This window comes from Arvicola amphibius, chromosome X (genome assembly GCF_903992535.2).
Source record: "Arvicola amphibius chromosome X, mArvAmp1.2, whole genome shotgun sequence".
Lineage (NCBI taxonomy): Eukaryota > Metazoa > Chordata > Mammalia > Rodentia > Cricetidae > Arvicola > Arvicola amphibius.
In genome coordinates, this window is record NC_052065.1 from 96831920 (window position 1) to 96851017 (window position 19098).

At 39.7% G+C, this 19098-nt stretch overlaps 1 protein-coding gene across 1 annotated transcript in view; it reads right to left on the reverse strand.

Annotated features, from left to right (window-relative positions):
• Trpc5 (transient receptor potential cation channel subfamily C member 5) overlaps positions 1 to 19098 on the reverse strand; it is a 132209-nt gene that overhangs the window by 5453 nt on the left and 107658 nt on the right. The window contains exons 7-8 of the mRNA XM_038316885.1: positions 610 to 813; positions 329 to 370 (exon numbers count right to left, since the gene is read on the reverse strand). Of these exons, the coding sequence (XP_038172813.1) occupies positions 329 to 370; positions 610 to 813 (246 nt within the window). The remainder of the gene's footprint in view (positions 1 to 328; positions 371 to 609; positions 814 to 19098) is intronic.

The following is a 19098-nucleotide window of genomic DNA, read 5'->3' on the forward strand; positions in this document are numbered from 1 at the left end:
TTCTCTAATGTGTGTCTTACTTCCTTGTGTGCAACAGGTACTCATTCACTCATTGACCGAGCAACTCCTCATCTGCTGCTTAATCTCCAGGAAGATAGCTTTCTAACGTATGGCTGACCCACATCCATATGAGGTAGTGTTAAAGGGATTTCAACAGAGTCAGCAAGCATTGACTCCAACCTGATGAATTACTTCAGTCTTGAGTGAATTGGTCTTTCCAGGGTTCCTACCCAAGTTAAGTCTAGACGTAGCTAGAGTAGAGTTTGCTTCTCTACTCCACAGAACTGATCAAGAACTGTTGTGTTTAGCCCCCATGGGTAAGTAGTACCTGATAGTGTTGATTTTGGATCAGGCTATCAGCATGGCGTTCCTGTAATTCAAAATGGACAGAGAGGTTTCCATCAGTTGGCTAGTACTTACCCATTTACCCACCCCAAGGATTTGGTAAATATTAGGATTGTAGAATGATACAATAGCTTCTGCCTGACAGATAGCAAGAACATTAGTTGGAATTATTTTATAATATTTATGATAGAAACTGTCATAAAGAAGGGAAAGGAAGAAAACAGTTTCTTGTAAAAAGAGACAGATTTTTTTTTTTTGTCTTACTGTGAAGCTTCTCAAGTTGTGTCTCATTCGTCTTCCATTGGCGTCTCTTTTTGGACAGAAGGTGTTATTGAACCAGCTGCCAAGATACATAAATGATTTGGGACTGGGGATAAGGTTGAAAGGAGGTGGCAAGGTACCACCTTCATCAAAGTAACTCATCCAGAGCTTCGTTCTTGCAAACTTCCACTCAATGTCAGCATGATCCTACGGAAGACACAAATGCAAGTTGGGAGAGACAGGAAACTGGAAAATCCAGATATGTCTAATTTTAGCTCCTGTAGTTGCTTCTATAGAGGACAGCCTGGAAGTAGCTATATAAACTCAAATTACATATACCCTGTAAGTGCAAATCACATTGATCTGGCAATCCACTTTGAGAAATAAATCTTACTGGCTTTGGTAGTTCATGCCTCTAAACCCATCTCCTCAGGGAATTGAGGCAGGAGGACCATGAGTTTGAGATTGGCCTAGGCTATATAATAAGATCCCACCTTAAAATACAAGAAAAATTAGTAGGGGTATGACTCCATGGTAGAGCATTTGTTTAGCATGTAGGAAACCCTGGGTTCAATTACTAGAAGTGAAAAATCAAAAAAACAAGAAGGTGAAAAAAGGATGGCATAGATGGAGGGGACTGCAGAAAGATTATACACAGGGTTCTTCAGTATAGAGTACTGTAGTGTAGTGTAGTGTAGTATAGTAATAACAAATGACTGTAAACAACCTAAATATTCAATAGTAGAAGGCTATTTAAATAAATGATATTTCAACAACAAAATGACTTACAATCTAATTTTAAAATATAGGTCATACTTTATGTATAGAATGTATATGAATATATTCATCTGTTGAAGATTCTGAGTGTAAAAAATATATATTGTGAGCAAAGATCTCACTTATTTTAACCGAAAAATTACATATTTACATGTTCTAGGCAGAGGTGTATATACCAAACTATAAATCATGGTTATTTTCAAGAGGTGAAGATGGGGTGAAGGAAGCTTCGTTAGTTTATAATATTGGGAGGTTTATGAGAGAACTGGATATTTTTATTGTTCACCAACTAAATCCATTAGCAAATGGAAAAAAAGATTTTTTTTCCATCTCCAACTGAAGGTTCTTCTAAAATTCTTTAGAGCAACAAGGTATCTGTATGTCACTTTTCCCTAAACCAAATTCTCTGCCATTGCATTTTACAACCAGCCTCAAGTTGACAGTTGCATGCACGTTGCGAAATGTTTACATGTGCTCTTGCACATGTGTGTGCACATGCGCACATCCCCTACACCCTTAAATAAATGAATAAGTGAACACAAAAAGGCCAAAATCTCTGTAAATCGATATTTTTCAAGGACCTGCTGGGCAGATGAAATGGCTGTCTGAAGAGAAATTGCAAACCTATTCCACTTGCTTGTGTGGATTTCAGGATGTTATTTTACATATACCATGGACTGCTTGCTTTCAAGGCTAGGGGATGATCTGTGCTATTATCAGCGAAAAGGCAGCCTGACTTTGAGTTTAAAATAAACTGAAATGAGATGATGGTCAAATGCAATGAATGATCCTCGATTATCTGTACAGGACATGCTTGAGATAGAAAGGGAACTCCGACAAAGAGGAACTCTAAGTTAGTAACTACCAATATTAAACTTCTCAGCTGTGTTATGGTCACTGAATACGTGCCACAGCATTTTTGAACAAAATGTCATGATATTTGCAACTTTGGAATTTTCAAAAAAATGATTTAAGGCCTTTCCATTTATGCATTATGTAAAGCTTTATTTCTTTCAAGGGCCATGATATCTTGTAATTGATTATTCATACCCATTAACTTTTATCTTAAAATAACATTAGATAAAGAGTTCCTACTGTAGGAGTTGGGCTATCGCTCAGTAATAGCATACATATTTAACTTCTAAAGGCTTTGCATTCCAACATTTCCACCAGAACACAAGACAAACACTTGGTTCATCTGGTATATGAAATAATGGATTCTTTAAAATCAGTGACTTCAAACATCCAATCTCCTATTCTTACTGGTAGTCCTCATATTGTTGATCTCAAAAGTGGTTCCATAGGTCCTGTCCATTGTCAAGGAAAGAAAATTGCATAAGGAGAGAGTAGCCAGGGGGGCTCATTTCTGACACTACCAAACACAGGATCATTTCTATAAAGTGAGAAAGCAAATGACAGCGATACTACATAACAAACCCTTTTCTTTTCATCTTCTCTCTTTCTCTATGTGCGTGTTTCACATGCGCATCTGTGCATGCACGTGGAGAGTAGATGTTGATGGTTGGTGTCTTTCCTCAATTACTTTTTTTGAGATAAAAATCTCTCTGTGGGCCCTGAAGCTGGCTTAACTGGCTCTGTTGGCTGGACAACTACTAGTCTACACCATGGTGATTAAACCCAGGTTGTTATGCCTGCAGGGCAAGAGCTTTCCCCACTGAGTCATCCTCTTCGGCCTCAACAAGTCTTTTCTACGTCAAATGGTTTCTAAATCTTTTGAAATTATTCTCTCATGGGTTACATTTCAGCCACAGCATCCCTCCCTCCACTCCTTCCAATGAGATGGAAAGAGCTCCCACGCTCATGGATTAGTAGAATTAACAATAAAAATTACTGTCTTACCAAAAGCAGTCTACAGATTCAATGAAATCCCCATCAAAATCCCTACACAATTCTTTACATACCTTGAAACAACAATACTCAACTTTATATGGAAAAACAAAAAAACCCAGGATAGCCAAAAGCCTCCTGTCGAATAAAGAACTTCCCGAGTTATCAGCATCCCTGATCTCAAGCTGTACTACAGAGCTGTCATAGTAAAAAAAAGTGCATGGTCTCTAATTCATATAGGTTTGTAGCCAACCCAGTCAAGCTGTCAGATGACAGACTGTTAACAATATTATTTTATGAAAAATTTATTATATGACAATTTGACATATAACTCTGAATGAATTGACAATAGCATAATAAAACTATCTTACTGATTAAAACTATTTCTTATAAAATATAATTGATACTGACTCCTCCTTCTGAATATTATTTTGTATTCATCAAAGAATATAATAACTAGTTGGAATAAAAGCCCCATTCATATCTTTAAGAAATACATTTTCAATAAAAATTAATTATGTCTGGTGGCTATCAAAATTTGTATAGTATTTGTGTTTCTTTGAACAGTTTCATATTCCTTGAATGATAGCTAAATTCAAAAGAATAATTTTAATATTACCTTATGATTACTGAAAGTAAAACTTAAATTTTAATTTATAGTTTGTCATAACAAATGACAAGGTAATCAAAAAGAAGAGCCTCTAAATGTAATAAATGTGGTTATGTGTAATGCAAATAAAAATTCAAGGAGAAGGGTAATGGAAACTTTTTGCCTTTCAGAAGGAGTTAAACCATTTCTTTTTAAACATGTGGTTGGTTTTGCGTGACAAGTAACTATGGCATGCTGATTCCATTAGAAATACTCAAATGAGGAATTGAAAAGTTTTATTTTAAATGTGAGTCTACCATATTCCATAACTTATGCCCCATATTATTGTTTAAACTTCTATAAATCTTAGATCTCGACCCCCAAATTTAAGGGAAATATGTAGTTTTGTTTCTTCAGATTCATCAGTGAAATGAAAGCCTGAGGGCTCTTCAGCTGTAAAAGAAAAACTGGATCTTGGCAGTATCATCTTAAGACTGAGGTGACCAAGTCTCTGGAAGATAAAATTAAAAAAAAAAGAAAACCCTCATGCTCTCTCATATGTGGATCCTAACTTATAGTGGTTTAAATATATAAATAAGGGGCTGCAAGAGTAATTTATTGACTATAAAACTAGTTGGGAGTACTTGAAAGGAAGACAAAAGAGGCTAAGAATGGGGAGTGGTCACATGTGACATAAAAATCAAAAGGAAGTTACTGGAATTGAAGTGCTCACTGCTGCATGGGAGATGAACAGAACAAGGAGGGAGAGAAACAATAAAAACCGACTTTTGTTGACAATGCTATCAGAAAGCCGAATCCTCTCTAAACTAATAGAAAAGTGAAAAACAAAAGGAAATGCATAACCAAGTGCCCTTCGTGAGAGCTTGAACTGAGAGAGCTTCAATAGACTGTGCATGCACATGTGCACACGTTTGTGTGTGCGTGTGTGCACACAGCACGACTCTGATGAAATTTGGCTATGGTAGTCTGTGTTGGTGTGGGTACTTTAGGATGCAAAGACAGATAGGAAGTTGTAGTGGTATTTCATTTATAGTTTAATAAAGCTTGTGATGTGGGAGGGTCTTCTGTTTTAATAAAGAAAACTGCTTGGCCTAATAGGTTAGAACATAGGTGGGTGGAGTAGACAGAACAGAAAGAAGGAAGTGAGGTAGATGGCTCAGACAATTGCCCTGCCTCTACAACCAGACGCGATGAAGCTCCAGCCCAAGATGGACGTACGCTAGAATCTACCTGGTAAGGCACCACTTTGTGGTGCTACACAGATTATTAGATATGTGTTAATCAAGATGTGAGTAAGAGCCTGAAAATAATGGGCCAGGCAGTGTTTAAAAGAATAAAGTTTCCGTGTAATTATTTCGGATAAAGCTAGCCGGTGGCTGGGAGCTGGGCGGCGGGAAGCCGGCCCACAGCTCCTCACTACAGAATGGCGCCCAACGTGGATAACTGAATCCACAGAAAGCCTGAGAAAGCTTGGGAAAGACTAGAGTAAAGCATGTTTTCTTGATAACAGCAATTTCTCGGGTCTGAGCAAGCGCTCTCATCTAAGAGAGGCTTCCTGACTCAGCTTCAGCTGCAAAACCCCTGCAGCTCATTAAGAGGTCCTGCCACAAAACACTTAAATGGTGTTGATGAAAAGCTTTTCAGTTTTCAGCCATAGCAGGAAAAAAGCTGTGCTGTTTTAAAATGCCGGCTTTCTGGGTCATCCTACCAGGGCAAACTCTGACTCTTTCAAGCAGCCGGTCCTGACTATGGAGCTTTTGAGTGTTGTTTAACACTGTTGCAGCTTGCTTGCTGGCAAGTACCTTGAAACGCCACAGAGTTGTGGTAATAAAAATGGCTCTAGCAAGTACCTCTGCCATGAGGCTGGAAAGCTAAGGAATGGGATGGATCTAGCTGGCAAAGCCACGGCTTGAATCCTACCCATATTGCTCAGTAATTTAAAGACTTGTGTGGTCAGAAAGCGAGAGAGAAAGATAAAGTAAAGAGAGATTCAAAAACAAAGAAAACCTCTAAATGATTTATAGTGTGTTAAAAATATATGCATGCTAAAGGTTAAAGTTCTTAGGGTAAAAAAGGAAGAAAGAAAGTAGTTTGTTGTGGTAGTACACACCTTTAATCCCAACACTTGTGAGGTAGAGGTAGATTGACCTCTGTGACTTCAAGGTGTGGCAGGACACACCTTTAATCCCAGTGCCTGGGAGGCAGAGATAGACAGATCTATGTGAGTTCAAGGTGTTGTAGAACACACCTTTAATCCCTGCACTGGGGAGGCAGAGGCAGATTGATCTCTGAGAGTTCAAGGACAACCTGGTCTACAGAGTTATTCCAGGACAAAGATATAGAGAGAACCTGTCTCAAAAAGTAAAAGTAAAAAATAAACAAAATAGAGGTTAAAATAAAGCTGCACAAAGATGGAAAATACACAGAGAATCTTGATACTATATACTATTATGCTCTCTTTGAATTGTTTGAATGCTGAGGAAGGAGCAACAGCTGCTAAAAGATACTTGTTTATAAATGCTGCTGAACTAATCCAAAATAGACATTTTGAAAATACCTTGACTTCAGAATTTGGATCTAAGGATATGATACTTTGGAAAAGAGATTTTTCTTTTGTTTTTACAGAAAATGAGACCCTATGGATTGCTTCTATCCCAATATGGTATGATAGACCACGCCCTCCTGAAAGGTTGCTGTGAACACCCTCAAAAAATTACTTCGCTCAACTGATGACTGAGATGAACCTGGCACACGGGTTACACCATGAAAGATCTGATTAACAGTGTCCCCATTCAGCAGGAAGCAGTTTGGAGAGAAATAACTGCGCCCATGTTCCCAAATATTGTTTATAAATGTTCTTTTACATTTAAAGGGGGATATGATATAGATATGGATAATTTGCATTGATATGGATTTTGCTTCAGTGATTTAAATTTAAGGTCAATTTTGTTATATGTATATGTATTTCTGATACTGATTAAGGTATTGTGATTGTGTAGTTCATTTAAAAATGAAATGTATATCGGTTGTTAATGGATAGTCATCAATAATAGTCAAGCTTGTAGTCATGTTAGTTAGATTTTCTAGATATATAGAGATATATTTCAGTTAGGCATTCCTAATATCTTACAAAGACTATAGAATATGGCATTTTAAATGTTTTAATAACTTAGGGCTTCTCATGACAATGAGAGACACATCTGCTCCTGGCAGCACCAATCTACTTCAAGAGGAAGATGGACATCGAAGAGGCTCCTTATGGAGTTTGATAGCCATTTGGGCAAGAAACTGCTCTTGCCTGGACTATTGCATAAACTGGACACAGAGAACCCTCAGAGAGAGGACTACTGAACTTGCCTAAATGTGAGATGATTCTTTGGGGTTCCTGATTCATGAAAGAGTCTGCGAGACATTCTACAGGACACAGCAGATACTGACTGAACTGCCTTTGAAATTTCCTGCTTTATGGAAATGTCTGCTGGAAACTATGGGCCTATAGGCTGAAGATGGATGCCCCAATGCTACAAAGGAACTTTAGGTGACTGTCCAGGCAGCAAGATGTCTCTCTGATTTCTAGAGTTTTGGAAGTAGCTTACTTCTTGTTCACCTAGGTAATATTATATCCTTCTGGAGTCTTTGATGGAGTTGAAGAATAAATAGTTATAGTTTTCCTTAGTTATGATAAAAGATAAAGTAGATATAAATATTGTAACTGTAATTCTTGATAACTGTTTTGTTATCGGGAAGCCGGCCCGCAGCTCCACACTACAAGCTTGCCCGAAGATTGAGAGTAAACCAGCCCCACTGGTCAGTCTTACAGACCAGGCAGTGGTGACATACGCTTTTAATCCCAGTAGCCACACTAGTTTGCCATAGAAACCAGGCGGTGCATGTCTTTAATCCAAGTGGTGCACATCTTTATTCACAGCTCTAGAGAGGAATATGAAATGGGACAAGACAGCTTACAAACACAGTCACATTCTGAGATTCCTGGAGGCAGGGTCACCATTTCGGACTGAGGTAGAGGTAAGGACCAGTGGCTGGCTGTTTTGTTTTTCTGACCTTCTGGCTGAATTCCAGTTTCTCTCTTTGAGTTTTTATTAATCGTGCTACAGGAGGTAGCAGCATGATGAGAAGAACCCTGCTATTGTGAAGTGAGCAAGAGTTTGATGATTGAACCAGGGTTTGGAAGAAAGCTCTGCCACTTACTAGTTGTGTGCTTTCAGACCAATAAACTTAAGTCTTTGAGTTATGGTTTTCTCAGCCATCAAAATTGTAGGAAAAAGGTACTAAGCTAAAACGTTAAAGTCAATGTAAAGTCCATATGCTACTTACTACCTTACTGGTATGAAGGAAGAGCTATGTCATGTGTTAGTTCTGAGCATAAAATACTGGAAGAAACCTTGAGTTATCGCATATTTTGACATCCTAGAGAAGAGACCCTGCCAATCTTGGAAATACATTTGTGTATCTGGCATAGTTCTTTACATGAAGAAGACATTCAATAAGTGTTTCTTCAAATGAGCTGAATTGTATTTCCAAATGCAAAATTTTATTCCTAGACATCTTCAAAATGGGAGAATATGAGGAGTTGTGAAGGAGGGTCAGTGGGTAAAGTACCTGTTGTACAAGCATGAGGACCCACATTTCGATTCCAGGACCTACATAAAATTGTATGATTCTTGCCTGTAATCCTAGTGCTGGATTTGTGGAGACAGGCAAGACCCTGGAGTTCAAAGGTTGGCCAGTTTGGCAGACTTAATGAGCTACTGGTTGAGTGAGTAACTTTGTCTCAAAAAATAGATGGAGAATGATCAAGGACTACAGTTGACAGCAACCTCTGGTCTCCACATGTGCTTGTGCTTGTGTACTTTGCATGCTCATGTGCACATACCCATGAACACACACACACATGCACACGCACACACACACACACACACACACACACACACACACACACACACACACATATCACATGTGATCCCAAGGAAGAATGATGCTATGATTCCTGTGCATATTTAGTTACTTTTTGATATAATTTGGCTAGACACTGATATTTGGAAATCATCTGTCTTACTGTTTGTTTGCTTTTGTAATTCCTATGTGAGTACAGCTCTTTTGGTATGTGTGTGTGTGTGTGTGTGTGTGTGTGTATGTTTAGTTTGTTTGAAACTGTCTCTCTGTACGTCAAGCTGGCCTCAAACTCCTGATCCAGTACTTTCAGCCTCCTGGGATTTGATACATGTTTAAAAACATAAGCAGCTATGTCCTTTAAAAAGTAATTTGCTTAATGAAAAAGAGAGGTCATGAATTTGAAATAAGAGCAGGGAGGATTACACTGGAGGCTTTAGAAGGCAAAAAGGGAAGAGATAAATGATGTAATTACATTATAATCTCAAAATTAAATAGAAAATGTAAAAGAGTAATTTGCTACAAGTCTAGGGAGAAATATATTTGCTTTTGGCAAAGAATGCAAATATGTGATGGGCCAAGTTCTAAATCACAATCAACTTCTGTTGAGTTTAGGGGTCTTTCTGATGTTCTGCCTTGCAGCTGCTCCTCTTATAATTTCAGCTAAGCATTTTGGAGAAAAGATGACAGAACCCCATTCCTATCACTGTCTTCCCATCCCCTTAGCGCTCAGGCAGCCTCACGTTGGGAATTACCAAAGACGCTGGGAAGTGACAGAGAAGTTATTGTAAATAATCTTTGAATTAGTTTTTTTCTTTTCATGCATTTATTGTAAACCAATTTATACATGTCCACCTTGTCAATTTTCAGTTCCAGTATTGAACAAGTAGAATGTAGCAAGTAACTGGGCACACTGCTTGGGGTTGTTGAGTAGCCCCTGAATTCTAAACACCAGTAAATAATAGATCATATGGTATGAGCCACTGGTTAATAAAAAAAGGTGAGTATTTACATACTGATTTTGTGAATAATATAATGTGGTGTATAGATGCTGATTTCATTCTCAACCTTGGTACAAATTGAGCTGCAGGATTATTATAGATGTGACTATTGTCGACACATTCATTTAAACCTTCCCTAAATATGCCCAGGAGTTTTTTTTCTTTGTCCAGGACAGGACTAGTCTTTAACCTTATATGGTAGACTAATTATATATTGGGTCTCATCTTGTTTATTTCATATGTCTGCTGGTCATGCCCACTCCTCTTTGCCTTCCTCCCTCAGACTCAACTCTGACTTTGGAACATTTTCAAAAATTAGCCACTCAACCACATAGTGGTCCATCCCTTTCCAACTTCCCAAAACTTTTAGGACTTTTGTGCTATCACTGTGTAGACTCTGTGATAATTTAATGATGTGTTATAATCCATTTGTGTGCCCTGCTTTGTCTTTGAGATCATGATCTCCTGCAGAGCCGGTCTGAGTTTCTATTTGCTTTACCTCCTTTTGCTGTGTGGATCCAACATACTCTGACTATAGAACATACCCTCTGAGGTTACCCACTCACTCATAGAGTGTAAGCACATGGAGCTTGGTGGAATGAATGTATCTGCTCACTTTCACATTTCTCAATAAATACAAGCTCAAGGTTATTTTTCTTACAATCAAAACTATGGGGCCAGCTTCTTTATGAGTTCTTGACAGTCTCAAGCACTCTCTCAGATCTCCTGCCAGCAGTCATCTTGCTTAGCAAATTGGAAAAGTTCTAACATAATGCAGAGGGGAAAACAACACAAACCCAGGGAGAGCAGAGCTAATAATAACCCCTAAAGCAAAAGGCTGTACCCAGGAATCTTTGGCCTTAGGGACAACTCATCAGAGGGCTATTTTGGGATACTTTTCACTAATTATCAATTGCTACCTTCATTGGAACATAGAACAAGCTCTGTTTCCCCTTGATAAAAAAAAGCTACAAAAATTACTGTGACATGCACATCCTAAACAGAAGTGAGAATATTCATTTGCTCTGCCATCTCAAGGGATGTCAGTCTCACTTGGGATGCCCTTTTCTCCTGGTAGAATTTGAGATTTGTGTCTTACATATTGCCATTCATCAGAATCATGTGGGACAACTGTTAAAATGCAGATTTGTTAACCTTAGCAAAAGTTATACCTTGCATCCTATGGGGTAAAATGCAATTTAAGATAGGTTAAAGATATTGTAATTTTAACTCTCTCTCTCCCTTTCTCTACCTTCTCACTTTCTTTCCCTTTCTCCCCTTTTTCTTTTCTTTCTGATATGGAGTCTCTGTAGCCAGGCTGGCCTGGAACATAATGTGTAGCCTAGGCTGGTTTCACATTCACAGAAACCTCCCTGTCTTAAGTCTCTCAAGTGGTGAGATTTCTAGCATGGTGGCCCATGCTAGATTTACATTTTGTTTTATCTCATTAAAAAAAAAACACTAAAATCTTCAAAAATATGGTTATCAGTTTCTTTCAAGCCCAGACTCCCTCTTTTAACTTACCACATGTGTGTAGTAGTCTAGGAAGAGGTTGATTTCTTGTTCAACACTCAGCTAGCCTGTTCTGTCTGAGGTTTCTAGGTGATTAGAATGAACTGTTCATTTTGAAACCTACTGAGGATTAGTTTAAATGGTTTATCGACCTCAAATCAAGTGCCTATACCCAGCTACTGAACATCAGGGGCAGAAAGCTTTCCAGCTATAACTTCCTGGCCACTCATTGCCTACAACATCGTTTGCAGTCTAGTACTGATGCCCTATGATAGCCTATTTTACCCTTTCAAACTACATGAGCGGTTGTAGCAATGGGTCTAACCCCATGAAACTGCTGGTTATCATGTTCCCCAGCTACAGTCACTAGGTTGTTTTGAGAGAGACTGTCTCAAAATATAACTCAGGATGACCTTGAACTCACCCCCCTCCTCATTTCACCTCCCTAGTTGCCGGGGTTACATTTGTGTGCTATCATTACAAGAAAGGAAATTTTTAAAAAATTAATCTATCCTTTGAAAAATGTGTGTGTGTGTGTGTGTGTGTGTGTGTGTGTGTGTGTGTAAGTGTGTAATATGTTCTGGTCACATTCATCCCTCAGCCCCATCTTGTCCTCCTCTCACCTCCCACCACATCCTCGCCCCACTTTTACACTTTTATGTCTTTTTTTTTATTAGTTTTGACTTTCTTGGGCTTTGTAAGCAAATCGATTTAACTAGAGGTACTTATGTGCACATGGGTGTGAAGTTATCTAATGGAACATGGGTAACTAGCCCATGGCTATATCACCAAAGACAATGACTTCTACTTCATTGGCTCTCACGTGCACTTGTGCAAAAAAGGAAGGGATGAAAAATTTGCCACATGAACTCAGCCATGTCTCAACATTTACAAGAAGCTTGTTTATCTGTAAGATGAAGATAACATTGTCAAAGTCATATGCAAGCGTGTTTTACAAAGTGGACAGCACTGTATTAAGGATAAATGATTTGTGTATTATTGATGCCAGGGACTAAAACTGGGAACTGTATTCATTATTATCATGAAATCTAAAATTGAGGTAGATTTTCTTCTAGTTAGATAATTCCCCTATCATTGCTATTGAAGCACTTGTAATGAATATAAATCCACTTATCCATTTTTTAAGCAGGGCTGAAAAATTATCAATCAGAGATTGCTCAAAGCATTTTTCGATCAATTAAAAAATATATTTACTTAGGACATATTATATGTAGGTAGAACCTGTTTTTTTTTCTAGGCATCAACGGAATATGAAGAAAACATAAGCCATGATTCCTTTGATCTGCAAAGGTTGAAGAGACATGTATTTTGAAATCAGCCATGTAACTGGAAAACTAACTACTTAGTATTTGTATATATCACAAGCTAAGAATTATTTTTCTTAGACGTTAATATAATCAATAATCAAAGGTATAATATTTTGCCCCTTGAAATTTAAAGAAATTTCAGTGTCCATAAACGAAAAACTACTGGCACACAACTATACCCATTGGTTTATGTATTGCCTTTGGCTACTTTTGTCTTATGAGAAAAGAATTGAGTAGCTGAAACAGAACTTATGGTCCACAAACTCTAAAACATTTACTAACTGGCCCTTTACAGGAAAGTTCACTACAATGCCTAATATTGTCGGTTTGATAGGATATAGTTACCTAGGACACAAGTCTCTTGTTATGTCTGTAAAGGAATTTCTAGATTAGGTTAAGATGAAAAGACCCAACTTCATATGAGAAACACCACTCCTTGGGCTGGGGTTCTAGACTAAAAGGCAAAAGTGATCTGAGTACCAGCATTGATTCTTTTCTTCTTACAGACTGCAGGTACAATGTGACCAGCTACCTTAAGTCTCTGTCTCCATGATGGATCCCAAATAGATACTTCCTAAATTTATTTTTTTCAGATGTGGTGGTTTGAAAGAAAATGGCCCCCAAAGGGAGTGGTATTATTAGAAGGTATGGCCTTGTTGAAGTAGGTGTGGCCTTGTTGGAGGAAGTGTGTCACTGTGGGGGTGGCCTTAGAAGTCTCTTTTGTTCAAGCTTTGCTCAGTGGGACACTCATTCTACTTCCTGTTGCCTGTGAGATGTATAGGACTCTCAACTACTTCTTCAGCACCATGTCTGCCTGCACGCTGGCATGCTCTACTGTGGTAACGGACTGAACTTGTGAACTGTAAGCCAGCCCCGATGAAGTATTTCCTGTTGCCATGGACATGGTGTCTCTTCACAGCAATAAAAACCAGGTATTTTGTCAAAAAAATGAGAAGTAATTAATATAGTCACTAGCCCCTGGCTAGAGGATAATACGATGTGTTTTGATCAGCTTTTTCTAAAATGTTCCATGCTTCAAAATATTTGGCTTCCCTGTGTACTAAAAGCCATTCATTTACTCATGTTCCAAATACATTTACATTCTTTTAAATTTATTTTTATGTGTACTTGGGTGCTTTCCTGCTATGTGTGTCTGAATGCCTGGTGCCTATGGAGGCTAGACAAGGATGTCAGAAGCCCGGAGACTGGAGTTATAAATGCTTGTGAGCTGTCATGTGGGTGCTGGGAATTGAACCCAGGTGCTGTAGGAATTCTTACTGCCAGTAGCCTTTAAGTTACCCACCCACTTGGGCAGGGCCTCTTCTACTATTTATGCAGATGTAAAGTGCGCATCCGCCCTCTTTTCCCGCTGCCGGATTAAGTTGCTGTTCTCCATTCCAGCAGAGGATTGTGACGTGCGAGTCTACCCCTAAATAAATAGCCCTCTAGTCTCAATTCTGAGCTAGTGTGCGGTTTCTTTTAAGCGTCCTTCTTCACCCAGTTCCTCTGGAAGGACAGTCAGTGTTCTTAACTGCTAAGCTGTCTCTCCAGTCCTCAAACACATTTAAAAATGAGAGCCTACAATATTTTAGAACATGTGTCCTGGTTAGAATGGAGACCCTCTGCCTTAAAATATCTCTACGTCAATTAGTTTGCCTGTATGAAATGTGTGAAAGAGGTTGTATGAGTAAAACCCCATGGCATTATCTCTTAGAAGATCTACCAGGCAGTCGACTTTAGATCCAGACCATGGACACTGGATGGAGGTAGCTGAGAGTGTTTAAAACCCATTGATTAAGTCTTCTTTAATAAGTGTTGATTCCTTAATGAGTGAAGAAGCCTACGATGCTTTTTTTCTTCCACTCTTGGAGATTTCTGATGTGCCAGTATTATTAGGAGAGCCTTTGGGATAACTATGCATTTTATCATCTGTCTTTGTTACCCAGGGAAAAGTGAAAAGGAACAAAAGACAGCCGAACTTTGTCATGCAAACAGAGACAGAAAGGAAGAGAAAGGACTAGGAATGTAGGGAAGAGGATAGAAAGAGACAGAGGGGGAAAGAGAGAGAGAGAGAGAGAGAGAGAGAGAGAGAGAGAGAGAGAGAGAGAGAGAGAGAGGGTATTCTTTTCTTATTTTGTCATGATATTTCCCTTGTCACTCTTTAAAAGAGCAGATTTATCTTGTGCTATGCTCAGTTGATGTCCCTGGGATGCCTGGTTTTTTTTTTTTTTTTTTCGGGTGGGGGGAGAGGAAACAGGGAGCAGAGTGGATCTGGTGGAGAGAGGAGATGAAGGGGAGAGGCTGTGGTCAGGATATAGTATATTGAGAGAAGAATAAATAAAAATAATAAACCAAATCCAGCAGATTTACCAGAACAATTGAGCTAATATAAATCTGCTACATCTCAAGTAAAAGGCAGACAATATCCCTGATGTTCCTTTGGGTATTTTGGCTTCTGTGTTGTCAATACTCCCTGCCCACTTCACTGCCTGTATTGAGGAAGGCTATGCCACTGAGCTCTGGTGATCACAGGAAGAGAAAGGCTTCCCCCCCCCCCTCCCGCCAAGACAATGTTTCTTTGTGTAGCTTTGGCTGTTATGAAACTCACTCTGTAGATCAGACTGACCTCAAATTCAGAGATCCCCCTGCCTCTGCTTCCTGAGTGCTGGGATTAAAGACATACACCACCACCAATTTGGCCTGAGAAAGGCTTTCTTAACGGTAACTCAGAACTCACATTTTATATTTTCTAAGCCTGTTTTAAAGTGTGTGTGTCCATGTCCATGGAGGCCAGAAGAGGGCATCATATCCCCAGAAGCTAGAGTCGCAGGCACGCGTGAGCTGTCTGACCCATTTTGGATCCTCGGCAAAAGCAGTGAGACTCTGAGAGCTTAGTTTTTAAATCCCAAACAGACACTGGATTTGTAGCCACACAACTGTAACCTGAGCACACGGATGACGTGGGCAGGAGGATGAAAAGTTCAAGGCCTGTCTGTGGGAGCAACACTGTGAATTCCTATCTTAAACACTGAAAGAAAAAGCGAGCAGAAAAAAAAATCTCAGGCCAATCAGAAATAAAAGAATATTTGTATCATTTGTTATTCTAGTCAAAAGATGCGTGGCACCCAAAACCAGGACCGTGAGAGTAGGCACAAATCTATGAAGAACCACACTCCTTGGCAAGGACCTCTGGGCCATGGGCACTTGAATTATCTTCCAATGTAATTTTTAACTTTTGACTAGAACACCCTGAGACCAATGTTCAGGGAGATGCTCTTTTTTCTGAATCTCAGCCTGGAACTCGTCTGAAATGCTCACTACCAGTTGCTAACTTCCATGGAGGCTGCTGGCATCTTTGGCTGGGGAACTGGTAATATTTCCGGTGTCTCCAATCACTTTTTTCTTGCTGTTGTCTCTCTCCATGCTTCCTCAGGCACTTAGGGAGAGGCCTTGGGACTAACTGGTGACTGGCATAAGCAGTCCTGTTCTGTTAAGTGGACCCAAGATGGAATTTTTATGAGAATTATTTCTGCTACTGATGAACACCCAGGACAGGCAACCTGTTGGATAATGGAGAAGCAGCCCGGGTATCTACACTGTTAGGTTGCCTTTAAAAAGCAGGAAAGAAAATGACGACTGTTTGTGCATTATTCCCATTCCTCCTTCCCCCTCTGTCGGTCACTAAAATCCTTAGCAGGCAGCAGCAAGCACCACAGGCTACACTTACAGTTGGAAACAGAGTTTGGCGCACAACAGGATCCTGCTACCCTGTGCTGTGAAAAATTCAAGGTGAATTGTTCTGGTCCCCAGCAGATACCCACCCTCCCAACTGCTAGCAGATAAAAATCTGAGGTCAGACAGCAATAGGAGGAAGAAAATGTTGTTCCTATGTTAGACCACCAGGGGGAGAGCCAAACCAAGCCCAGGCAGAGACGGGCAGCCTGAGCGGGTAACAGCTGCGGCTAACTATATGGACTTTGCTGAGAGTCCCTCAACCTCCAGTCCTGGAGCACCAGGTTTGACAGTTCATTTACTAGTGTGGGTATAATTTCCAGAGACGTTTTAGGCATGCAAGATCTGTTTGGGAAAGAGGGCTGAGGTGTCCCAAGGCAGGATGTGTGAGATAATGAGTCCTTGTCATGAGTTTGATGGCCTGCTTGTTCTCTGTGGCTGTGGGCTTTGTTTTGTTTCTGTTTTGACAGAATATTTTTTTGTTCGTTTTTTTGAGACTAGGTATCACTATGCAGCCTTTGTTGTCCCGGAACTTGCTGTATTTACCAGGCTGACACTGAACTCACTAAAATCTGGCTGCCTCTGCCATCTGAGGGCTGGGATTAAAGGCGTGAGCCACAGACTGGGGAGGCACAGTTACTACAGGACCAGAAGCACTTCTTATTTTTTTCAGAGGACCTAGGTTCTACTCTGTCCGTAACTCCAGTAATTGCTTTTCCAGTCCCTGAGGGCACCGAGAGTGCACATACCGCACATATATGTGTACAGACAAAACCCATACACATAAGAATCAAAAGACTGTGTCTTAAGAAATTAAAGATGTGATCCACCATAGCTGACCAGGTGTCTGTCAGAAGTAAGGGCAGAGTAGAGGGGAAAGAACTTGCTTGACTTATGGTAGCCACCTTAAAGGAGAAGAAAGCTGGAGGTGGAGGCGTGGTGCTGAGCGCACAGGTGTATCAAAGATGACACTGTTTGCAGAAACCAGGCAAGTCTCCCTACAGGATCCCGTTGGTTAGAAGCCTAGAGCCAGTAAGCCAGTTAGCCAAGGAAAAAGAGGGCTGAGCTTAGATAGAAGCCGAATATCCTGTGTGCATCAGGGCCTTTGATCAGGATACAGGCCAAAAGGAGGAGGTATGAGATTGTTAATTTGGATCAGGAGGCCTTACTGTGAAATTGTCCTTGGCTATTAAAACAAAACAAAACAAAACAACAACAACAAAAAAAAAAAAAAAAACGGAAACTAAAGGCAAGAAATAACAAATGCTGCTGTGGAGAAAAACATGAATTTCCTTGTACTGTTGATAGGGATGCAAATTAGCATAGCCATTATGGAGAACAATATGGAGGCTCCTCAACAAAAGAGAAATGGAATGCATAATGTCCAGCTGTCTCACTTCTGGACATATACGCAAAAGAAATGAAATCAGCATACCAAAGGGATAGCTACATCCAGATGTTCATTGTGGCGTTGTCACAATAGCTAAAATACAGAATCAACCTGGGTGCCTATCAACACATGAATGGGTAAAGAAAATGTGGTGAATATGCACAATGGAGTATTATTCTGCCACCAAGAAAATGAAAACCTTTTCTTTTGCAACAAAATGGATGGAAATGTGGGACATTATGTTAGGTGAACTAAGCCAGATTCAGAAATGCAAGTAGAACATATTCTCTTTCACAGGCGCATGCTTTTAAAGAAAGGGTGACCCAAATGCAGAATAGTGATTGCTGGAGATGGAGGAAGGGTAGCTTAGATAGAGAGGCTGGATTTGTATAGTGCATGCCATGCCGTGAAATATTATCTGAAACGCACTAATGTGTATAACTTAAGCACGCTAATCAGAAAGGAAACAGAGTATGCCTCCTTAGACAAGTCACTTCAGTCTCTTTGCCTCAGTTTCCTCATTTACAAAAGAAATTAATAACGACACTTCATAAAATGAGTGTGATGATTTAATGAGATAACATACACTGAATACATTTATATAATGTGTGGCCCATGGGTGAATGGTGAACACTACTGTAGTTATAGTGATAAAAGTATGACCATATGCCAGTTACTTCTTATTTATTAAATGGTAGCTACTGAATTTTGACATCTTAGAAAAACTCTATTCTCTTAGCTTTGGCTAAAGATGAAAAAATGGGACTTGTCAGGTCAGGCAGTTAGTTAGCTCAGGGCTCTGGGTAGAGTCTCCATAGATAGTAGTAATAGAAAAAGTAGGTTTCTGATGAAAATGGATTACTAACTGCTATTTATACATTACACATCACCCAAGGGTGGGAACACTTTTTATGTATTTGATGGATGGGCATATCTGCTTTCTCCTTCATGAAATGTGGTAGTCCTGGATCTGGTCCCACAGTGTGGTTTGGCATCATAGAAAAGCAGAAACCAGGGTGAGAAAAGTCAGTTTCTGGATTGCTTGAGGGCCTCCAAGGGAAAGATGCAGCTAAGCACTCCCTAATGCATCTTGAAACGAACAAGTCCTTCACATGGAAAGGGAGTCCACTGCTGCTTAACTTCAGCCCAGCTTTCAGAGTTTGAAATGTTTGGTGGGACTGATGGTCGGGGGGGGGCAGGGTTATATTGTCTTCTGCTCTCTTAAGAAACAACGCTTTAGAAGCTGAGCCAGACACAGCATTTTTATCCTGGAAGAAGTCAGGCCAAATAGTAGGTCCTCCATCCCCTGATGATGACAATAAATTCTTTCACTAATGGAACTGGTTAGGCTGAGGACATTGGATAGTTTGGAGCTGTGATACA